Source organism: Chaetodon trifascialis, chromosome 24, assembly GCF_039877785.1.
Source record: "Chaetodon trifascialis isolate fChaTrf1 chromosome 24, fChaTrf1.hap1, whole genome shotgun sequence".
NCBI lineage: Eukaryota > Metazoa > Chordata > Actinopteri > Chaetodontiformes > Chaetodontidae > Chaetodon > Chaetodon trifascialis.
In genome coordinates, this window is record NC_092079.1 from 1,598,895 (window position 1) to 1,624,541 (window position 25,647).

The 25,647-nt window shown below is 43.3% G+C and overlaps 1 protein-coding gene across 2 annotated transcripts in view; it reads right to left on the minus strand.

The window, feature by feature from the left end:
• Positions 1-1,803: 1,803 nt before the first annotated feature.
• The window catches only part of LOC139352062 (diacylglycerol kinase zeta-like), a 189,568-nt gene continuing 165,724 nt past the window's right edge, over positions 1,804-25,647 (minus strand). For both annotated transcript variants that reach the window (XM_070994110.1, XM_070994109.1), the window contains 3 exons: positions 24,796-24,832; positions 24,229-24,328; positions 1,804-3,704 (listed from right to left, as the gene is read on the minus strand). In XM_070994110.1, coding sequence (XP_070850211.1) covers positions 3,588-3,704; positions 24,229-24,328; positions 24,796-24,832 — 254 coding nt within the window. In that variant the 3' untranslated portion in view covers positions 1,804-3,587. The remainder of the gene's footprint in view (positions 3,705-24,228; positions 24,329-24,795; positions 24,833-25,647) is intronic.

The following is a 25,647-nucleotide window of genomic DNA, read 5'->3' on the forward strand; positions in this document are numbered from 1 at the left end:
GGTTGGTGTCTCCCTGAATCACCAGTCTCCATTCTCCAGGAGCACCTTCTGTGTCGACCATTCCAGGTGGTATGTAGCAATGTTGTACACACTACACTTGCAACAATGTAGCTAGTCAGAGAGTTTGGGCTAAATTGGAAAAAAGTGCAAAGTTTAGGTTCTGATGTGTTGCATTGGGTAACAGGCAGGCTCCATTATAATTAAATTTTAATTAATTAATGTCAAAAAGAATGAGAGAAAATTTATTAGAAAGGCTACTCCACTCACTTACCAGGGAATGGGCGCATTAGATTTATCTTTTGTGGAAATGCTTCATCGGCCACAAAAACCGGAGGTGTCCCAGGCAGAGGAGCGTGTGGAGGGAAAGGGATTAACTGCTCTCCAAACTTCGTTCTTGCGAAAACCCCAGCGTCACCCTCCTTGCCGAAGGCGCCGATATCAATGAAAGTGAAGTGATATTGTGCATCACAGGCAGCCATCAAAATAAAACTAAAAAAGCCTTTGTAGTTGAAAAAACTACTGCCGCTGTTTGCCGGCACCTTCACACGGACGTGTTTCCCGTCCAGGGCTCCAATGCAGTTGGGGTAATCCCATAACCTCCAGAAATCCCCACGAATGGCTTCCCATTGCTCTCCATGTGGGAACCTGACGTGGTCTTGTAAAACGACCCAGAGAGCCTGGCACACCTCCTTGATGATCTTGGACACCGTCGCAGTGCCCAATTTGTAACTTGTTGCCAGGGCTTGTTGGCTAATCCCAGCAGCCAGAAATCGGAGAGTGAGGGAGAGGCGCTCTGCCTCACATACGGGAGCTCTATGTGATCCAGCATGAGCAATTTGTGGTGTTAACCGGTGAAGCAACTGGTCGAAAGTTGCGGCGGACATTCGAAAGTAGGAGAAATGCCTTTCTTCATCCATTTCCCGCATGGGCAACACGAGAGAGAAAAATTCTCCATTTATGTATCAGTCTTCATTCAGTGGCCTTACATGCCACCGCCTCGCAGACCTCTGATTTTTTCTTTTTTTCCTATTTCTCAGTACCGTCATTATGATAACCTCCTCTACTGACGCCATTTCTGATGCCGGTATATGCTGACAGAAGCGTTGACAAGGCAACGGCTGCCATGACAACGGCTCTGTAATTTATGACTCGACATTGCCCCCTAGAGGACACACTGACAAAACGCTGAAAACGGACGGAGGTATGAAGGCCCCCTACGGAGGCAACGTGTGGGACGGACGGACGGATTTCGTCCGGATCCGGAGGGTATAAATGGGCCTTTAGAGCTACTTTTAGTCTTAGGATGCTTTGTGAATACGGGTCCAGATCTTTCTGGCTGGAAGGCTTTGAGTGTTGCAAAAGTGTATGGAAGCATTGATGTTATTTTATGGCAATTAGATGAAAGAAATGCATATTTCAGAAAGAACTATTTGAATCAAGGTCAAATTTGACTCATGGACGGCAGGAAGGTTAGAATAAACGTTAGAAATCTCATGAGATGAGTTGAGATGCTGGATTAGTTTTACCTAGGATGACTTAATACATTTTGCAACATATATGTACAGATACTGTACTAAGATTGGTTTTATCCATTCTGGTTGTTACAGCTTGTACAGAATATGGTGACTATATGATTGCACAATAAACTCAAGTCTTTGAGTCTTAGAAGGAGCTTTGTGTTGCGAATGAGCTTTGTAGTAACATGGAAATGTGTTTGCAGGAAGAAAGAGAAATAATAACATGCTAAATTCATTTGGCAAGTGTGTAATCCCATATCTATGAAAACATGACAAAAAACGTGTTCTCAAATATACCATCTTTTTTATTACATATAACAAATTATACAAATATCAAAGGAAGCAAAAACAAAAAACAAAAAAAAACAGGCAGAATTAATAAGAAAGAAAAAAGAAAATAAAAGCAATTTTTACTGTTTCACACCAATGTTTCACCAAAAAACAATGTCATTTACATGAAAAGATAAGGACTAAATGGGCCACAGATGTAAATTAAAAAAATATCTAACCTGCTTTGTCACTGTGATGCTGTACATGCAAGTTAACTGGCAATGCAAAACTAATCAGAAGACACCAACACATTTCAAATGCTAAAATTCACAGGCAAAACAAAATAAAAAAGTCAGTGACGCTTGGTTGAAACTTGTGTTTTTGGTTTGACAATTATTTCAGCCGCTGCTGTGCTGAATCAAAGTCAGATCAATTCTAATAATGTAACTGTACTCAGTCATCTACTAACCTCCATTTACTTACATTTAGTCATTATCTGTTGTTAGTTTTTTAGTTTTTTTCTGCTGGTGGTGCTACACTATATTGTATGAGGTAGGTTTGGGTTTAATGTTTGATTTTGCTGTGATGTCCAAAAGTGCCCCTAAAATCAAAATGTTCTTTGTTGCTCAATGTTAATTTTAAACTCAACTCAGTACACATTACAGTTTCAAAATATTAAGAGTGAGTTGAGAGAAACTGGGATTGGGATTTGGGTTTATCTTTAAATGAACATTTGGCTTTGAAATTTGGCACACCAAAATATAATAATCATGCATGTTTTGAGACTTGATTTTACCTTACTTTAACATTCTTAATAAAATATGAACTTTTTTTTTACACTACTTCAGTCTGACTATACTGTAATAGAAACCCTCCCATCCACAACCCCCCCCCCCCCCCCCCCCAAAAAAAATTGAGTTAATCACATTAACATTTTGTCAAAATATAATATATTGATAACAACCAAAATATCACAATCACCTCATTCCAACTAACAAACAAAGTGTGTCACAATTCAGGGGTCCTGGATGGTATTAAAGTGTAAATCATGGTTCATGACAAGATATTTCAAAAGCAAATGGTCTGACTTCCATGAAATCAATCATGGATATTCATGGTCCCAAGAGGATGCATCCCAATGGTTTTGGCTTTCTGACTTTTCCGTTCTTTTCTTTGACCACTTGGCTGGTATTTTTCCACAAAGAAGAACCTTGAGTAAAGCACATTTTGCAGCCTTAAAAGGAAACTGCTGTAACTGGGCTTTACAATTGTAAATAGTAAGTTTAATAGTCTGGTTTGATTTTTGAACCATGGTTGTAGGAAATAAACTATATTTACTGAGTTTTTGGTAATGAAAATGGAGTCCTTTGACATTGTTAGATATGAAAGCATGAAAACATGAAACAAGATTCTGATCATCCCAAAACTGTCTCTATTTTGTTGACTTCAGAAAAAAGTGTTTTAACTGAGCTGCTCAAAATGAAAAGTAATGAACATCTAATAATCTTACCATACTATATATCTATCGTCATTACTATATGCCTCAACCCTCAATGTAACTGTCACATTTCCATCATTATAATCACTACCATAACCAATATTAAATTGAGATCAGAATTGGCACAGCTTTACTCTCAGGCTGCACTCCGTGCTTTCAAGGAAGGACAGGAAGGTTAGCTGGAGTCTGTTCATCAATCCCCCATCACACAGGCCTAAATGAGCTCCTGTCAGTCTCACGAAGAGGAGGAAAAGGACAGCAGTTTCTTCATCCATGTCATGTTCATGAAGAGTTCAGTAGCTTCAGACTGCTGTTTCCTGGTCCTCTCTCTGTATCATCTGGTAATGCTGTCTGTTCTCCAGATAGGCTGCTAGTTCAGCATCATGAGCCTTCTCAGCCCTGTTCTTAGGAGTATCACCCTGATGAAGAGACACAGAGAATTACAGAAACAGAGATTATGTCATATTAACTAAGTCATTTTGACTGTTTTCTTTCCGTTTAATCCATTAGCAGCCCCAGTATTTATAGTCCACATTAAGATATCTCAACAGCTACAGGTCATGAAATCCCCCTGACCTGTAAGCGGGAGCAATTTATGGTTTTCAGTATCTTTTGGAAGAAAACTTCGACATGCAGACTGGAGGAGCCACTGATCAAATGATTGATGATTTCTCCTTAAAATGGAAGCAATGTGTGACAGAATTTTTTGTCTTGACTCGTCTATGTGACTCGTCTACGTCTGGTTGACCCCCACAACCAGCTGTTGCCACAACACATGCACGAGTAATCACAGAAAACTGCTCTTTAAATGTAGCATTTATTTAACTTCAGCAATACTGGTCAACAATCAATAATCCTTCAATCAGTAAACATTTATTGTCAAACTACAACTACAACATAAGCAGCTATAATGTATGTCACACGCGATTGTGTGTGTGTGTGTGTGTGTGTGTGTGTGTGTGTGTGTGTGTGTGTGTGTGTGTGTGTGTGTGTGTGTGTGAGAGTGAGTTTGTGGGGGGAGGAGGGAGGAGAAAGAGAAAGAATGCAAGATGATGGATGTGACTGTGCCAATTGTTACGTGGTTATGGCAAGATGGTGGGGAGCAAAGCTGAGTATGCCACCACTATCAACGCCATCAAGGTGTGTGTGTGTGTGTGTGTGTGTGTGTGTGTTTGTGTGAGAGACAATGGCTGTAAAGAGAGAGAGGGAAAGGTACAGCTTACCAGCTTTACTGCAGTGGCAGAAGACTAAGGCTTGGGTCAGACTATACAATTTTAGCCCAATATTGAGATGTTGTTGTCATGGCAGATGAATTGCCAGCATCGTAGCTGATCGTGAATGACAACTGGATGTCAGTACTCATGTAATGTGACATGCTAAACGACCTGTGTGCAGGATGGCCCATGACACCGAACGACACCTCAACGCTAAGTCTAGCATGTCAGAATTTTTTGTCTTGACTCGTGTAACCTGACATCTCCCACAACATGTTCCTTTACCAATCAGGTGGTGGTTACCAATCAGTTAGGTAACCACGGCAAGGGGGAGGAGGAAGAGGGATGCTGAGGTTGCTTATGTCAGGTGGGACAAGCAGAGAGGAAAACTTGCTTGAGCTGTGGCAACAGTACCCCTGCCTTTCTAACGTTTCCTTGAGGGCGGAGGAACATGTCAAAAACAACAAATGTTGTTAAAAAATAGTGGAAGCCCTTTTCAGCCCGGCGAGTAGCTGGCTATGCTATCATAATATTATCCTCGGTCCTAACCACGGGAATATGCTTACCATTACTATTTCCAGATCTAACATTACAGTAGACTGTTTGATCTGGCCAACACAGCCAAGCCTGCTCCTTAACTCAACTCAACTCTCAACTCAACTTTATTTATGAAGCACTTTAAAAAAAAAACAACCACAGCTGTGACAAAGTACTGCACATAGGAACATAAATAAATAAATAAAATGAATAAACCTAAAATATAAGACAAACAATAAAAACAATAGACACAATAAAACAGGAGCAAGGTCTCAAGCTTGGTCAAAAGCCAAGGAATAAAAATGTGTTTTAAGACGAGTTTTAAAAATGGACAATGAGGGGGCCTGTCTAATGCACAAAGGTAGGTCGTTCCATAATCTTGGGGCAGCGACAGAAAAGGCACGATCCCCTCTGAGCTTCAACGTCGACCTCGGTACCTCCAGGAGCAGCTGATCAACTGACCTGAGGCACCGAGCAGGAGCGTAAAGATGAAGCAGCTCAGAGAGGTAAGGCGGGGCGAGACCATTTAAAGATTTAAAAACAAATAAAAGAATCTTCAAGTGAACTCTAAAATGCACAGGCAGCCAGTGGAGGGAGGCCAGGATGGGCGTTATGTGTTCCCTCTTTATGTGTTCCAGTCAGGAGACGAGCAGCAGCGTTCTGGACCAACTGGACACGTGAGAGGGAAGACTGGCTGACTCCAAAATAAAGTGCATTACAGTAATCCAGCTGAGAAGTAACAAAGGCATGGATCACTGTTTCAAAGTGCTGACTTTGGAGAATAGGCTTCACCTTTGCCAATTGCCTGAGATGGAAGAAGCTCGATTTGACCACTGCACTTATCTGACGGTCCAATTTAAAATCACCGTCCATCTTAAAACCCAGGTTTGAGACTGTTGGCTTCACATATAGAGCCAAGGGGCCCAAATCAACAGGGGGGGTTTCACAGGGGCCACTGGGTCCAAACATCAACACCTCCGTTTTCTTTTCATTAAAATTTTAAAAGTTCAGGGCCATCCAGGCTTTGATGTCATCAAGACATGACTGTCATCAGCATAACAGTGGAAAGAGATGCCATGTTTTCTCAGAATGGAACCCAGAGGAAATAAATACAATGAAAAGAGCAGGGGGCCTAAAATTGAGCCCTGTGGAACCCCATATAGTAGAGGAGCAGAGGAAGATTCAGAACCAGCAATGTTCACACACATAGTTCTGTCTGCCAGATATGACTTAAATCATTCCAGTGCACTACCACAGATGCCCACTAGATGCTGCAGCCAAGATACTAAAATATTGTGGTCCACTGTGTCGAAGGCAGCAGTTAGGTCCAGCAAGACAAGAATCACATAGTCACCTGAATCATTAGCCAGGAGGATGTCATTGAAGACCCTGAGTAGCGCTGATTCTGTGCTATGTAGAGTTTTAAAACCAGACTGGAAGACCTCAAGAATACCATGTTCATCCAGAAAGCACTTCAGCTGAGCATAGACAACTTTCTCTAAGATTTTTGAAATAAAAGGCAGCTTGGAGATGGGCCTGAAATTAGCCACTATCGCAGGGTCAAGGCCAGGTTTCTTCAGCAGGGGCTGCACTACTGCGTGTTTAAAACTTCTGGGGACAACACCAGAAGACAAGCTGCTGTTAATAATGGTAAGGACCAACTGCCCTATACTGGGGAAAAGCATCGTGAGGGGAGCCTGATGGCTTAATATGGCTGACCAGATCCTCTAAATATGTCACAGGTCCAAACTTATCAAACACAGCCGGGCAGGGAACAGACACAGAGGGGTCAGATGCAGATGAGAGCCCTTGTGCTAACAACTTTATCAATGAAAAAGTGCAGGAAGTTATTGCACATTTCAGGGGATGCTTCAATACCAACAGACTGTGGGGCATTTAAAACAGAGTCGATGGTTGTGAATAACACATGTGGGTTATGGCGATTGCACACAATAATGTCTGACAGGTGTTCTCTTTTGGTCTCTTTGACAGTATTCTGGTACTGGCGCCAACAGTCCTTTAAGATTTGAAGTGAGACCTGCAGCTTGTCCTTCTTCCACCTGCGTTCAGCTTTACGGCACTCCCGTCTAGCTGCACGAGTCCTGTCATTTAACGTTTAGCTTTAAGCTGCCTAGTTTTTAATGGAGCCACAGAGTCCACAATGGCTTTACAGGAGGAGTGAAACCAAGAACTGAGCTCCTCTGTATCAGGGGGAGTCGAGTCAGAGGGAACACAGGGCTAGTCAAAAGCAGCAGAGAACTGACTGGCAGTGAGAGGGTTAAAAACCCAACAGCGCCGAGCAGGAGCGCCAGATTTGACTGCAGCACAGGAGAAACCAGCATCAAATAACACAGGCATATGGTCAGAGAACACACTGTCACAGACCTCCAGGTTAAACACACACACCCCGTGAGACAGAACCAGGTCTAATGTATGTCCGTGTTCGTGTGTGGGACTTGACACACACTGTACCAGATTAAAAGAGTCAATAAGGCTGAAAAAGTCCTTCACCAGCGGCTTATCCGGACAGCACACATGTATGTTGAAATCCCCAACAAACAGTACAGGGTCATAGTTGGGCATGATTCCAGCCAGAAAGTCAGAAAACTCATTCAGGAAGTCCTTGTCGTTGTTGTATTTGGGGGGTCGGTAGATGACGGCGCACAGCACTGGGTCGAAGTGACCCACCTCAAATAAAGTCACTTCAAAGCTGGAGAATGAAGATGAAACAGGGCGCTGCTTACATTTAAAGCTGTTTTTATAAACAGTCGCTGTTCCTCCTCCACGGCCCAATGTCCGCGGGGAGTTAAAGTAAGAGCAGCCAGCCGGTAAAAGCTCAACAAGAGCGCTGCACTCACCAGCACCGATCCAGGTCTCCGTCACACAGTGGAAGTCCAAGCCACAGGAGCTGAAGAAATCCCTCAGGATGAACGTCTTGTTTGCCAGTGATCTGGCGTTCACCAGGCCAATCCTGGCAGAAGACGGGGCCTGTGGTTCGGCGGACCGGGGAGCCCGGAGCAGCGTCCTCAAGTTCCAGAGGTTCATCCCACGCTGGCGGAGCCGAGGAGAGCAGGGGTCCCTCATCCAGACCGGCAACAGGTACCAGGCAGGCGTCGACAGGGTCCAGGAAGCGCTGGGACACAACGAAAGGGAGGAATATATCCATGTCCTGTCCGGGAGATGGAAGAAGGCAGTGCCAGGCAGACCTTTAGCTTCACCAGACGGCCGCTGCGTTTACCGCGGCGACAGAGTAGCTTCCGCCGGGCAGGTAATGCCAAGGCCCAGAGCAGATGAGTCGGGATCCCCGACAGGAGTGGGGGCAAGGTTTTTTGCCCACCATAGTCAACACACTTAGATCTACGACATTATGCCGAAGATCCAGGAGAGACTGGCGATCGTACACCAGCAGAGACTTGGTCTGTAGAGTGCCAAGGAGTAGAAACACCAAAAACACACACCAAAGAGAGAGCGAGAGACGAGCAGCCACACACACCGGCGCCATCTTCACAAAAGGTAACTGAAACTCTGAGTCAGTCCAAAAATAAATAACTGTGGAAATAAAATTACTATATGTGAAAGTCATTGCAACAGGTGGTGCAGGATATTAAATTAACAGACGCACTGCTGAGTTAAGGAGTCTCTGATAATATTTTCCCTTGCATTTGTAGTCGTATGGGTTGCAGTTATTAGATGAACAATGGAAATTAAATGGGGGATATAGAAATACAGGGAATAAAAACACCTTGAATAAACATACATAAACTCAAAAGCTATTGAGTGCTGGCTGCACAGCTGATCAACCAGAAGGTGGAGAAATTTTAGATTAGTAGAGGAGGCTTTTCCTCAGGTTGAATGGGCGATTTTTCTGAGACCATTGTGGACTGCTGACAAATCGAGTTTGGTGTTGGACAGACTCTGTTGAAGACCCAAAAGAGAGTCCAACTACTCCACTTAACTGATTCTTAGGAGTACAAAAAAAGACCACTGATTAATCCTTGGTTGTGTATTACGATTAGCGAGGACAGTTAGGTGGGAAACGGGAGAGTGGGGAGACATAGTTAGTTGAAGAGGGAGCTGTGGTACAGATCTGAGCATAGGTTTATATTCTAGTAGAAAGTACAAAACAGAAATAAATGCAGACAAGATTATAGTGTTGATTAGGAGGTTCAGGCAAGGACCCAGGCATTCCCAGGTCATTAGTGATTCGTGCAAGACAAAGATATATGGGTGCAAAGATGGGCAAAATGAGGAAAGGGCTGGCAGGCAAAAGAGTAACCACTCCAGCTGAGCTAATAATAGGACATGGCACAAGTTTCTGGCAGTGTGATTGTTAAATCTGACACGATGACCATTGTTTAAGATCGTTTCTTTGCCCTTTAGTTCTTAAGACTCGACATGTGTGCCTTTCATTGTTCAGGCTTTTACTTTTACATATGGGGCTTTCTTTGTTCAGCCACCTGGTGAGCTCCCAATGAAGACTTGTGACAGAAGACACGGTTAATTAGCACTGCTGTATGTCAATGGCTGTGTCCCAATTCAGGGGCTGCATCCTTCGGAGGATGCATTTGAAGGCCAATTGCGTCATCGTGCTGCGCGAAGGCTGTCCCAATTCGTCCAAATGCAGCCGACAAATGCGTCCTCCTTTTCCCTGTTTTCGGAGGATGCATCGCTACTATCCTTCGCGGCCTCACATATCCCAAAATGCTTTGCGCACCGATTGTTTTTTTTAACAATAGTGACCAACAGCACCAGCAGCACCATTATTATTGTTATTGTCATTTTTATATCGAACAATAATTTTGTCTGTTGACATAACAGAAAATATGGTTTGCATGTCATTTTGTGAGCAAGGAGCAGACGGAGGAGTTTATTAAATTCCGTGGTCAAAACGACCACCTGTTTACAGGGGCCAAAAACACAGCCACACTCGGATGGAGGTAACTGTTGAGGCATAAATGAATAGCCCATTTGTTCTCTATACATACTTATTTGTATGTGAAAGTTAAATAAAGGAACAAATATAATCTTTGGATCACATCAAATGAATGTTGTTTTTGGGTGGGGGTGGGAAATTTATGTCCTGATGTCACTTTTTGTGAATCTGTACATATCTGTGATAATGTGATCTTGTGTGTTTACCTTTTGTCAGGCTTCACTCATGTTTAGAACAATCCTGCAGAAAATGGGATTGACAAAAAATGATTGACAGGTGCTGATGGTTTTTTTTTAATGTTTTTTTTCTGTTTGATTACGTTCTGTGTTGTTAGATTTAAATTGTTATTTAAAAATATTGTGTTCTAAATTAAAATCTTATAACCTTGTTACATTATCTATTCCATTTCTTATTTACAATATAAGTAGACTTTTGAACTACTTTTCAGTGACAACACAATTAGTTTATTTTTTCTGTGATATTTACAGATATTTACAAAGATACAATATGAATATTTCTATTTAGAAGTGGGCATTCTCAAAATGTACAACTATTTACAAAAGATCAGCAGAAATGACTATTTACAGAGACTTGCAGATTTACAGAGAACATATATACAGTTGAGGCTGAGTAGGAGTCCCTGGTGGTGCTGCAAGATTATTGAAGCAAACAGTTTCCTGTTCTGATAATAGTAACCATCAGGACCGCTTGGAGGCTTGATCCTCACATGGCAGCCGTCGATTGCTCCAGCAGCTTTTCGAAAAGCTCTGTGTCTTGCCAGCTCTGCAAACCCCTGAGTTACTGCCACCAGGTCTTCTGTGGTCTTGGGGAGGTAGATGACCCTGTGGCGAATGGCCACCACCTCCTCAGTAGCTCAATGGACGATGCGGTGAACGGTGGAGCGGGCCAAACACCCTTGCCATCACAACTGGAGGATGTCCCACTCACCAGCCAGAAGAGACAGACCAAGGTCTCTATTGTAGCACCCCATCCGTGTCGCCTTTCCCGGTGGAGAAGGGTGGAGAACTCTGTATCAAGACTCATGATTAAATAACATATATGTCAGTCCATAGTTTATATGGCAAGCGTTTGTCACTAAACGGTATCGTTTATTAATGGGTAATGTATGAACATTAATATGGGTTAAAATAGCCGGTTAATGGGATAATGGGAGAGCTCCCCACGGCGCTCTCCCAGCCGGAGATAAACGAGCAGGCGGTCTCACAAAACCTCTGGCTCCATTGTCGTCTGTCTGTTATGTTTCCATCGTCTGTTAAGTTTCTGTTGTGTCGTTTGTCGTCTGTCAAATTTTTGTCTCCGTATGTGTGTTTTTCCCGGGTTAGGAGGGAAGAAGTTATGACATCGTGACGCAATCAGGAAATGCTCCGAAGGCTAGACTGTCCCATTTACCAATGGTTGATGCGGCCCACGGAGGAGCCTCCACGTCCTCCGTGGGCCGCGTAGGAAGGGTCCTCCGAAGGATGCAGCCCCTGAATTGGGACACAGCCAATATCTGAATAAAGATATAGTACAGCCCAACAAGGTAAAAGCAGATGTTTACCTTGATGTCATTGGAGGTGTGCTTGCTTACACAAACCACAATCGAGCCTGTTGTCTGCATCTATTGATCTAACAGGTCACTGTGGATGCTTCTGCTTGTACTATTCCTCATAGCAATATTTAAATTTGATCCACTGACCAAATAGCATGTCCATGTTTGCACAAAGCAGTCAAAGTTACACACCAGATAGTGTACCTCATGTAGACTGACCGTTTGCTGAGCACCTTCATGCTCCCCAAGATGAACCATTTGGATTTTGAATCTGTGGTCTTTGCTCTTGTGCCACCCTCACCCTTAACACTGTAAGGTACTGTAAGAATCTCACAATAGCAAAATCACCACCATGGTGTTCATTCTGTCTGACACATTTGCACTGCAAATGACAAGCCTCTCCTCTATGCTGGAAAGGTTGTGGTGTTTCATTAGGTTCCAGTTGCCACAGTTGCCATGTCTAAAACATGTGTCCTTCAGAGGACACACTGTGTGTGTGTGTGTGTGTGTGAGAGAGAGAGAGAGAGAGAGAGAGAGAGAGAGAGAGAGAGAGAGAGAGAGAGAGAGATGAAAAGGGAAAGTGAAAGAAAGGGGGCTGAGCTCTATTTCAACAGGGAGTGTAACACAACAGCTCCTAAAGCCTCCACTTTACATTAACCATCAAGAGAGGGAGAGAGAGAGACCCTAAGTGGTGAGTGCAGAGAGATTCAGAGATACAACAAAGTACTGCGTATAGAGAATGACAAAATCTTAGTCTTCTCTTCTCAAGTTACTCGTCTCTCTTTCCATTCATTGCATTCTCTCACTGTTTGTCTCTCTCACATGCTCTCTCTATTCTTTTTCCTCTCTCTGTCTGTATCTAGGTCATTGCTGAGTCCAGCCAGTTAGGAGATTTTTCTACGCAGCTGAAACCTCCATGGAAAGCTGAAAATGAAAGATGCATATTTGAGACACATACAGACACACAGCATAAAAAACGCACGCACATACCCACACGCACATGCACGTGGGAGCGCACACACACACACACACACACACACACACACACACACACACACACACACACACACACACACACACACACACACACACACACACACACACACAGATAGACACAATGGTTGGAACAATGACTTCACCAGAAAACCTAATCTTAGGTGTGCAGCTCTGGGTTTTTGCCTTTTGTTTAAATAAATTCCTTTGGTCTTTTACTTCATATCTTTCTGCTTATTTGAGTTCAATAAAAGAAACATCTGAAGGCTCGGCCTTAACACGCAGGTCTAGAGTGTTAGTTTTTATGCTGTGCCCTCCATTTCACCAAGTAGCAATCATTGTTGAGTTGTGAAGCCAGTAATAATTCAGTAGCCACTATGTACTTTGAGAAATAACCATGCTGAAGTCTATACACAGTGCAAAGTTGTCTGTCAAGTTTATTTGGATAGCAAAGCAAGGAAGCCTAGACATCCCTCTGCTTTTCTCAAGATGTTCCCAGGCCAGACGGTATGGTGGCCCTCAGAGTCAAAACATTTAAGATAGTTGAAAAGGAAGGCTAGCGCTTGTTTGTGATTTGACAGAATCAAAATTTTTGGGGACAGTTCAGTGTCATTTCCTGTTTCTTTTGCATACTACTCCAGGTAGCTTCCATTGTTTTTCCAACCCAGTTCAGATGAAACCATAGCTACTTCTGTATGACAAGTGCCTTGATGGCTGAATTCTCATGGAAAGTGCCCTCTTGTGGGTCAAAGAGTGGAAGCACCAACTAGCAGTGGCACTTCTGGTGAACCTCAGCTCTTTCAAAATAGACAGTAATGGTGGATGAATAGGGCAAACACATGACCTTACAATTACAATTAATTATTTGGCAGACACTTTTATCCAATGTGATGTATATGTGAATTCACACACCGATGGCGCAGCATTGGGGGGCAGTTTTGGGGTTCAGTATCTTGCCAAAGGATACTTCGGCATGTGGACTTCTGAGGCCAGGGATTGAACCACTGACCTCCTGATTGGCAGACGACTGCTCTACTTCCTGAGCCACAGCCACCCTTCACCCTGGAGATAAGGTTCCTGTCCCAGATTTAGTTCTTAGGGTTGACTTAATATTTCAGGATCAGGTTTAGGCAACAAAACTCCTGCCAGATGTCACAAACTGATTATGACACTCATGCAGCAGAATGTTTTCTCATGCAGTGAAAATCAAATTCATAACTGATAACGGCGCATAAAGAGGATACATATAGACAACACAGAACAGCATCAGCAGCAGCGAATTATTCAGACCATCAGGGAGAAAGTGAGAAATACAGATGAATCTGATAGATTGTAATATAATATATTGTATGCATGCTGCCTGGCAGTGTGCCGCATTGTCTCTCCCTCTCTTCTCGTACTGTGAGGGAAGTTACAGTGAGTTACTATGTTTTCTGGGACACTCTCAAAAACATATGAATTAATGCAAAAATTACATAATGGAAATGCTACCTCCAGCAAGTCTAAGACAACACTGACAACTGATAACACTCTGGCAAAACTGTCATTCGTAGATGCCATAAACAACAACAGTGACTGTGTGCATGTCATCAGCATCTCCTTTGCAGCAATGGCAACTACCAGCAACAGCAGCAGGCCAGTGGCAGCTGTGCCTGCCATAGGAAGTGCAAGCCATTACTAACTACACTATTTGACCCCTGTGAGGACTGTTTCCATGAAAATGTGACAGTTGAGGAACTTGTGATATAGAAGTGGATGTGGTTTCATTTAAACTGGGTTGGAAAAACAATAGAAGCTGCTGGCAGAAGTGTGCATTAGAATCAAGAAATGACATTGAATTGTTGCCAGAGACTGCAGATTGCATTCTGTGAAAACTTGTGAATTGCGAAATGTGTTTTGACTCTCAAGGCCACTGTAAGATGGAATATGTAATTCCTCCAGCATGTTCTAGGTCTGCATCATGTTTTTGTTCCAGTTGGAAGTTGTGGAAAAGCCTCCAGAAGGAGTGTCAGGAGAGGTTGAGACTCCTATTCCCCTAACACACATAAGAACTTTGAGTAAAAGGACTTGTATTACCCAGTCCTAGTATGGCAATTTAATACACATGAACATTTGTCATATTATAAGTTACAACAATGTTCGAATTCAAGATGCTGTTCTTGTAACCAAATAATATAATGAAATCATAGGACTAAGACTGATAGAGTACAAAGTTAATGAGAAACATTTTATGATCTTGTGTGTGGAATCAAGCAAGTACTTTTCCACTTTCTGCCCAAAAAAGAGGAGGTCACATATGCACCTAAAAGAGGAAGCCACATATGCTGTGACTGGTGGGCTGTACCAAACCATGACAGGTGCCAAAAAAGGACACGTGCAGTAGAGAGGAGGGATTAAGAGAAAAAGGGGTCTAAATTAGCCAAAAAAGGAGAGAACGGGGTTCTTCTTCCTACATCTCTACAACCTCCAGCAGAAGTGTGTGAGGAGCCTGACATCACAAAAGAGGGCTTAGAAAAATCCAAAGTCAACTCAAGAGGACAGAGCACAGGTGGTTTACTAGTGGACTCTGGCAGTGCTCCTCCTGTTCCTCCTCGCACAAAAGAGCCGATACCAGTCCTCTTTGATACCCTTCTACGGCCTTGGCCGGCTCTCCTTGTGTAATGGCCAGTCTCCTGGTATCTCCTCCATGCTCTTGAGAGTGCTGAGAGACACAGCAAATCTTCCTGCAACTGCACATATGGATGTGCCATCCTGGAGGAGCTGGACTACCTGTGCAACCTGACTGGGCTGCAGGTACCACCTCATGCTACCAGTAGTGACAAGGACAATAACAGACCTCAAGGAAAGAGCAATTGCAAAGAGCAATGCAAAACCATTCCCTTTTGGGGGGTTATATTGCTTTTGCCTCTCCATTGCACCCGCATCTTCCTCCTCCATCGAGCTCTGTCTCACCTGGAGTCACCTGGGAGCTCTGATTGGGTCCTTTTCCTGGACCTCAGCAGTGCTTTCAACACCATCAGGCCAGCCATCCTGATAAACAAGCTGGGGCTTTCAGGAGTGGACCAACACCTCACATGCTGGATAGTGGACTACTTCTCCAACCGCCCACAGTATGTGAGGACACAGGACCATGTGTCAGGGACTGTCCTCTGCAGTGTGGGGGCCGTTCCTCTTCACCCTCTATACAGCTGACTTTTTCCACTTGTCACCCACCTGCCACCTGCAGAAATTCTCTGATGACTCTGCCATTGTCGGCCTCATCACAGATGGGGATGATAGGTCATACAGAGGACTGATCCAGGATTTTGTGGACTGGTGTCAGCAGAACCACCTCCTGATTAATGCAGATAAAACCAAGGAGTTGGTTGTGGACTTCCGTTGGTGCCCATACTCTCCCCCATCACCAGTGAACATCCAGGGAAGGGACATTGAGATGGTGACATCTTATAAGTACCTGGGTGTTCATCTGAACAACAAACTTGACTGGACTCATAACACCACTGCACTTTATAAAAAAAAAGGACAGAACAGACTCTATCTGCTCAGGAGGCTGAGGTCTTTTGGGGTGCGTGGGGCACTCCTGAAGACCTTCTATGACTCTGTTGCGGCCTCTGCTTTGTTCTATGGTGTAGTCTGCTGGGGGGCAGCATCACAACAGCTGACAGAGAGAGGCTGGACAAACTCATCAGGAAGGCCAGCTCTGTCCTGGGATGCCCTCTGGAACAAGAGGAGGAGGTGGGGTAGCATCAGTGATAGGATGCTAAATCCAAAGTGTGTGAAGGAGTGGTATCGCAGGTCATTCCTTCCTGCAGCTGTCAGACTGTACAACAGAAACTGCTCCATGTAATCAGTACAATAATATGTGCAATAATCTGTGCAATAACCTGTGCAATAATCTGTGCAATAGTACCAGTACATAACAGTCTGTAAATACTATTTACATTTTTTTTTAGGATGACGTTCTCTTTTTATCCCACCCTTTTGTATATACTTGTTGTGTTTAACTTGCATGCACTTCTATCCACTTTATTGGTGCTGTGAATTGGAATTTCCCCTCGCGGGAACAGTTTTCAGCTCCTCTTTGTTTCCTGACTTGAAGACCCTCTTCTTCTCCTTTGAAAGACCCTTAATGTCAGGATTAATCCAGGGTTTATTGTTTGAGTGGCACAATATAGTCCTGGTGGGTACAGTGTTCTCCACACAGAAGTCTATGTAGTCCGTGATGCTGTCTGTCAAACTGTCGATGTCCTCCTCATGAGAGTCACTGAATATATCCCATACTGTTGTATCGAAGCAGTCCTTCAGAGCCTCTTCAGCCTCGTCAGACCACCTCTTCACTCTGCGGGACACAGCTGGTTGCCTGTTAACAAGGGGCTTGTAGACAGGCAGGAGATGAACCAGGTTGTGATCAGCTCTTCCCAGGGGGGAAGGGGTGATGATTCGTATGCTGCCTCGGTGTGGGCATAGATTAAGTCTAGTGTTTTATTGTCTCTGGTGGCACATGTGACATACTGGATGAATTTGGGCAGAGTGGAGGACGGAAAGGCATGATTAAAAACCCCAGAGAGCAGTAAGAGGGCCTTTGGTTTCTGAGTCTGGGTGTTAGCAGAGGGAGGAATATACACAGCTACAACTATGGTGTGTGAGAACTCCCGCAGCAGATAATATGGCCTCAGACTAACAGCCAACAGTTCAATGTCCGGGCAACAGTGCTGCTCTTTGATAGTGATGTGCCTGGAGTTACACTATCTATTGTTCACAAACACTGCCAGCCCTCCTTCTTTCCTCTTACCACTCCTCTCTGTCCAGTCTGCCCGTATGAGTGAAAATCCATCCAGCGCCACAGTCGCATTTGTGTGCTGCGTTCCCAGCCAAGTCTCTGTGAACAGTAGAATACTGCACCGCCAGTATTGCTGATAATGTCAGCTCTACGCCGCCAGCTCATCCATATTATTGGGGAGAGATCTTACGTTCCCCATGATGACGGATGGGAGAGTCGGTCTATAAGCTCTCCTCCTGTCGCGATCCCAGCGCGGCACCCCCGCATCCTCCTCCTTAACTTGCGGGGACATCAGGTCGCTCCTCCGGCCGCACAGCTGTGTTACGCAGGGCCAGCAGCTGATCCCTACTGTAAACAATGGAAGCCATTGTCTCTCACGGACGGAAAGTTGTTTAAGAAAAACTCCTAAGAGTCTAGAGAGCTGCTGTAGGCTGCTGCTTGTACGGCGCCAGGTGTATGTACATCACCAGGTGTATCATCTGGGAGTACACTCGTGTTGCTCAGCGTGATCAGCTGTTCCCAAGTGTGAACAATGGAACCGAAGTTCATTGGATCTCCTGAAGTTGAGGAAAGTAATCCACAAAGTAGAAAAGAACAAATCCATACACATGATTGGCCGAGACTAGTGATGGAAAAAACATGAGAAAGACACAAAAACATTCTAATACAAAGGAACACAGACGGAGTTGCTCTGAGTTCTCTTAATTTTTTTGAGCAGTACATACGAATTGTAAAGACATAATCAAAGTAGAAATTAAAATATAACTGTTGGACAATCCTTTATTTTTATAGTTCTCTGACGGCAGTAAAATGTAGTTGGTTGTCTGACTAACATCAAAAAGGTTCTTAAAGATTACTCTAGTCTAAAGAAATTAAAAGACTCCTGGGGCTTATCCTTCACCACCAAATTTCATCCAAGGACCATTTTGAGAAGCGCTGCCAGTAATGGGCGTGAATGATATCTTGTTCTTGACTGAGGGGCTATTCAGTCAGCTGCAGTATCAGAGGACACAAAGTAGGCGCCCATGTATGTAGTTAGAAGCCAGGCATGTCTCCTCGCCGCCAGTTTAGATAGTTCTCAGTTCTAATCTATTAGGGTAAAACTGAGAATTGGACCCTTTCGACGGTGAACTGGTCCAGTACTTCATGTACAGGATCTTAACAGGAGGTATCCAAATCAGATGCTACAACCTCAACTGACAAATTTCAATGCTCCTTCTAGATGTCAAGGTCCCTCATCATACTTCTAAGACACCCTACAAGTGAAACTCATGTCCATGGCTTGTGTTCATGATCTCATTGCCTGAAGCTCATGACTATAAGTGAAGGTTGGAATGCAAATTGAATGGTAAAATTCAATCCCATTCTACCAGTGCACATGCACCACTACTGACCTCTTTATGGCATTGAAAAGGTGCAAGACAGTCAATGTCAATGTCATTGTCAACTTTATTTGTATAGCACATTTAAACGGCCAGTGGCCTACCAAAGTGCTTTACAGTAACGAAGCAGAAGCAATAAAAGCAATAACTAGCAATACAATAACAAACAACAACAAAAGAGACATGTAGCATATAAATATAAACAAAGTAAATATAGACCCAATAAAAGTAATCATACTCCGCCAAAAGCTAAAGTGAACAAGTGCGTCTTCAGTCGGGCTTTAAAAGTGGAGAGACTGTTTGCAGTGCGCACACTGAGGGGTAGTGCATTCCACAAAGTGGGAGCTGCAACCGCAAACGCTCGGTCCCCTCTGGATTTTAAAAAAGTACGAGGAACATCTAAAACAACTAGGTTAGCAGACCTAAGGGCTCTGGAGGGTTGGTGTAGTTTAACAAGGTCAGCCATGTACTCCGGGGCCAGCCCATTCAGAGATTTAAAAACAAATAAAAGAATCTTAAAATCGATCCTGTACTTAACTGGAAGCCAGTGTAGAGAAGAGAGCACTGGAGTTATGTGCTTGCGTTTCTTAGTGCCAGTAAGGAGGCGAGCTGCCGCGTTCTGAACGAGCTGCAGGCGGTTAAGCTCAGACTGGTCAATGCCAAAGTATAGTGAATTACAGTAATCTAAGCGAGAAGTAATAAAGGAATGGATTACTATTTCAAGGTCTCTCTTGTTGAGATATGGTTTAATCTTAGCCAAAAGCCTCAGTTGAAAGAAGCTCGCCTTGACCACAGCACTGACCTGCTTGTCCAGTTTGAAAGCACCATCAATAATAATACCAAGATTCCTGGCATGGGGTTGTATGTACGGTGCTAATGGGTCGAGGGAGCTGGCAAGGACCTGAACCAGGTCAGGACAGCCAAACAGGACAACCTCTGTTTTGTTTTCATTTAATTTCAACAAGTTTAGGTCCATCCATGTTTTCACATCATTTAAGCAGTTCAACACAGCCTGCAGAGAGTCTTTAGTAGGTGGTTTCACTGGCAAATACACCTGTACGTCATCCGCAAAACAATGAAAGGGTATACCGTGCTTCCTAAAAATGGACCCCAGGATAGCATATAGAGGGAGAACTGTAGAGGGCCCAGTACTGACCCCTTGGGGGACACCGCATGTCAGAGGGGCCACGGAGGAGGAAAACTGCCCCATGTGTACAGAGAAGGATCTCCCAGAGAGGTACGATCTGAACCAACTCAGGGCAGTGCCTTTTATGCCTACACAGTGTTCAAGGCGTGATAGGAGGATTGAGTGATCCACCGTATCAAATGCCGCTGTTAGGTCGAGGAGAATTAAAACGACACAGCTACCAGAGTCAAGATTTAACAAAAGATCGTTAAAAACCTTTAAAAGAGCAGTTTCGGTGCTGTGAAGAGACTTAAAACCAGACTGAAACAATTCAGACACATTGGTCCTCTGTAAAAATTCTTGGAGTTGGTTAAAAACGACTTTCTCTAAAACCTTGGAAATAAAAGGAAGCTTAGAAATAGGCCTAAAATTAGACAAGACCAAGGGATCCAGATTTTTCTTTTTCAGGAGGGGCTGCACCATAGCATGTTTAAAAGAAGATGGAACACACCCAGAGCTGAGACACTGATTTAACAGAAGCAAAATAAAAAACTTAACTGAGGTGAAAACCTCCTTAAACAAACGGGATGGAATACTGTCAGAGGGGCAGTTAGCAGGACGTAAGTGTTCCACTATCTCAGTGATTGTGGAGAGAGTAACAGGCTCAAACTGCTGAAAGACCGCAGAGCCTGCTGTAGGAACTGAGGGATCCTGAACAGACAGAGATAGCGGGGACCTAAGAACAGCAATCTTATTAATAAAAAACTGCAGGAAATCCTCACACAGCAATGAAGAAGGCTCAACACAGGCAGCATCACACGGATTGACAAGAGCATCAAATGCATTAAAAAGAACCTGTGGTTTGTGCGCATTAGCAGAAACAAGTGTGGAAAAATATTCAGCTTTTGCAGCTTTCACCACATGCTGATAGGTTAAGAGACAGTCACGAAGGAGATCCCAATCAATTTGTAACCTGTTCTTCTTCCACTTTCTTTCCGCCTGTCTACATGCGCGTCTGAGCACACGGGTGGACTCATTCAGCCAAGGCTCAGTCTGTGGCTTAACACGCCTAAAAGTCATGGGAGCGATAGAGTCCAAAATCTCATTGCAGAGTGAATCAAACATAGACATACAGACACCAACACTACGATCACCAAGATCATCCAGAGAATATAAGAAAGAGTCTTTAAAAGCAGCAGAGAACTGCGAGGGAGTAGAAGAGTGAAAAGTACGAAGACGGCGAACGGGGGCGGAGTTTGTGGTTGAGACAACAGGTATCGCAAGGGAGAACAAAACAGGATGATGGTCGGACAGGGGAGTGTGACAGATTTCGGTTATCTGTACATCTAATCCATATGACAATACAAGATCCAAAATATGGCCCTTGTCATGTGTCTGCTCCGAAACAGACTGCGTGAGATTAAAAGAGTCAATGAGATTGAGGAAGTCTCTAACCAGAGGCCTGGTCTCAAAACAGACATGCACGCTAAAATCGCCGACAATTAAAAAGTGATCATAATTTAGACTGACACCCGACATGAAGTCAGCAAAATCCCGAATAAAGTCTTTGTTAAATTTCGGTGGACGATAGACCACCGCACAGAGAACAGTCACAGAGAAGTTTACCTCAAGGAGTTGAAGCTCAAAGGTGCAGCGATTAACAGCTGGAGGCTGCCGGCAGTGAAGGGTGGATTTGAATATGGATGCTAGTCCTCCACCTTTGCCGGTGATGCAGGGGGAGCTGAAGAAGCTACATCCAGGGGGAAGGAGCTCCGAAAAAGGAGCAAGTTCACCTTCCCGGAGCCAGGTTTCCGTAAGAAACATAAGCTCCAATTTCCGTGAGGTAAAGAAGTCATTAATTAAGAAAGTTTTGTTTGTGACAGATCTCACATTCCACAAAGCCAAGTGAAGATTACTAGTATCAGATGAAGATGGAGCACGCTTCAGTGAACGGAGATTCCGAAGGTTCACACCGCGTCTCCCGGTAGGAACACACTAGCTGGAGGGAGGCAGCAACAGCTGATCGGGGTCCAACGAACAGCTGATGCTGTCACAACCGCTGACGTCCGGGAACACCGGTCGGATCCATCGGTCTCTCGTCCTCCTCCGAACGTCCAAAAAGTGCAGGTCTCTTAAGTGATCAGACAGACGGATTGACCTCAGGTGAGCCTTGAGCCGGACACGGAGGCCTCCGTGTTTCCCACGTCTTCTCTGGCATCTTAGGGGGACAAGATGGAGGGGAGAGCGCCTAAGAAACGCCGGGATTCCCTCGAGGCATGGAGGAGAGCTAATCAACTTGTCATATGTAAGCCGATCGGAGGTTACTTCGATCATCTGGAAAGGTGTAACATGCATTTTCCTACTCTGTAAGACCAAAAGTCTGATGTAATATCTGAATATGTTAGGGAATGTGCAAAACTCTTTCAGGCATTTGTTAAGGGGTTTCAGGACATGAAAAGTAAACCAAAAGAACATATTTACTAAGCTGTTTAATGTGCAGCTGATGTGCCTGACTACTATGTACAACACAACAATGAGCTCCAAGCTAGGCACAACATCCTCCCTCAGCTCCAGTTCTTTAAGCTGTATGTCCTGAGGATTTTTCCTTTTTGAGGGGAGATGCAATGAAGTTTGCATCACTGTTTAGGAAAACCTACTGGTGTGAGCTGCCTTTTTTTCACCTAGGTAGCATTGCAAAAATCACGCACATCCTGTCACAAAAAGATGCAGAAACCCTAATACATGCATTCGTAACTTCCAGGTTGGATAATTGCAATTCCTATCTATCAGGCTGCCCAAATGTGTTACTGAATATTCTCCAGATGCTCCAGAATGCTGCAGCATGTGTTCTGGCATAAATGAGGAAGAGAGATTGTATTTCTCTGACATTAGCTACTCTGTACTGCCTCCCTGTAAAATTCAGAATAGAATTTAAAATCTTTCTCCTTACTTACAAAGCCATAAATGGTGAGGCGCCATCTTAAAGAGTGCATATTACCTTATTATCCCACTAGAACACTGCACTCCCAGAATGCTCACTTATGATTCCTGAAGTCTCCAAAAGCAGAATGGGAGCCAGAGCCTTTCAAGATCCTCTCCTGTGGAACCATCTTCTTGTCTTTGGGAGGCAGACACTGTCTCTACATTTAAGAGGAGACTTAAAACTTTCCTTTCTGATAAAACTTATAGTTAGGGCTGGCTCAGGCTTGCCTTGGCCCAGCTCTTAGTCATGCTGCTATAGAATTAGGTTCCCATGGATGGATGAACCTGGATTGTGGATGGAGCTACGTCTCCTGCCATGGCCCTGGCTCACATCCACTGCAACTGCTACTACTATTAGTCATACTTCCATTATTATTACATCCACAGTACTGTACATGTACTATCTGTTCCCAACCGTACATACTGTATATCACATAGATAAATTCATCATATTCGTATAAATTATGCTATATATACTACATATAATTAAGAGTCTTCAATTAGAACTGCCCCTAGTTATGCTGCTATAGGATTAGACTGTCGAGGGACCTCCAAAGACACACTGAGCTCCTCTGTTCTTCTCTCCCTCTCCATCTGCACGCTATCATGTCTTACCAAGGTGTGTTACTAACTTAGCTTCTTCCCCAGAGTCTTTGTGCTTTGTCGTCTTACAAGTTCCCATGGATAGTGTCTGAACCTGGATTGTGGATTATGTCGCTCTCTCTCTCTCTCTCTCTTGGTCTGAACCAGCTCTATATGGAAATTGTCCTGAGATAACTTCTGCTGTGATTTGGTGCAATATAAATAAAATTGAATTGAATTGAATTTTTTTCAAAAGCTCAAAATTCTTGCAAAGACACCATTCTGCTGAGTTCCATTCAGTTGATTGAGCTGGTTTTTCACCAGCTACAAGTAGCATCATCATTACTTCCAACTAATATCATGTGCCTCGTTCCAGCAAGAAAAACAGTTCCAGCCATCGCATTAGAGCTTCGTGCATTATACATATGTGTTTAGTATGGCCCTCAACAGATGTTATAAAAATTTACATGGCCTTTGACAGCTTCTCTCGTACACCCCTGGTGCCTTTCCACAACAGAGCAAGTCCCAGCCGTCCACAAGGGGTGTCTCAAGTTTTGAGTTTCTCAAAGTGTTCCTTCTACTGCCTGACAAATTTCCATTCAGGGTGAGCATTTAAAAATATATTTAAGCATCAAAAGAGAGATGCACCTGGTGAGTTGGAAAATTAAACTTTCAAAATGGCTGAGTACTTACAAATGGGAGTAATTAACTGTCAGTAAAGTGTTTGTGATATCATGCATTTAAAGTCAGTTGAAGTTCTAATGTGTAATCAGTATAGCTGAGTAAATGGTGTACTGTAAATTTTGAACTCATATATATAAAGTATATATAGCATATGCATGTGCATATGTGCAGAACCTACCTGTAGGTCTGTTTTCATCAATGAGGCTCCTGCTTCTACCAGATAATGACAGATGGTCCTATGACACAGAGATGCAGCTCGATGAAGAACCGTCTCCCCACTGGTGGTCCAGAGCACAGAGAGAGGGAGTGAGGGAGAGACGGAAAGAGTGAGCATGAAGTAACACCATATGATGTCTTCAGGGAATCAAGCACCATTGATGATCAGGCAACCCACTGCTTTTGCTCGGTTTCTTATGTTTATTCTCTTTAAAATATGGTGCAATAGTTAAGATGTCCAGCACATATAAACAGACCAGGGCCCAGTGGAACAACATGAAAGCTGGTGCCAGAGGACAAAGTTTTCTCAGCATTTCAGCATTTTCTCAGCCACACTGTGTCATCTATATGTCCATAAAAATGCAATTATTGTCACAGGATGGAACCAAAGGACACAACCAAAATTAAAAACAAAACAACTTGAGGATTAGCATTTTAAATCCATTAATTTCATTGATTCAACTTTAATATTTGAACTGTTGAATGGTTTAGACAATACACAATACAAGACAATCACAGTTGTACTTACTGTAGTTTTTCTGTGACATCAAGCAGGTCACTTGGAGCTGGAAAACAGACAGAGGAAATCACTGTAGAGTGATGAGACCCATTATTGTTGGTTGTCAATGGCATACAATATTTGTTGATGTTCAATATCTTTCTGTGAACACAAATGGAAAATGTATTTTTTCATGAACTGGATTTATTAATTCTCCTTATCACAGTGCCAACTGATAAGCAGTTAGGTGCTGACAAATAGTATTTACAAAAGTATAAAACAATGTGCTTTATATATTGTAACTGTAATAATGTTGAAAAGTTCATTCCTAGCTACTGTAAAACAACAGATTTTAAACTGCCTTTCCAAAATTGAAGTTTGCAATTATATTTTATAAATGTCATGATAAAAATGGTGGTGTGTATCTAAATAAATATTACATCTGCATCAATTCATTGATACTGCCACATAGTGGAACATTGATCCTGTAATTTTCTTACTGTTCTGATCTGTAGAATGCAAACTGTGACATTCTAACCCAGTGTCCAACAAATTAAATTCATATACAGCTGTTCCATAATAACCATCTCTAGTACATTCAGTGCAAACAATCAGTACCAAACCATCACAGTTGTGTCATGCTTTATAGTGACTGTCAAGAGTGGGGAAGCAACAACCTAAAAATAATGGGAACTTGTTCTAGAGTTGTGTTTTCTCTAAATCTGGACAGTATGTACATTAGCATCCAAAGTTGTACCAAACTTCAGTAACTGTTCCAAAACTTGTATATTCTGACATCTCTCATGGTTCAGAGACCTGGATGTGTTAGAAACTGATTACAATTGAATCAAAACTAATCTCATCACAATATATAGTTATATG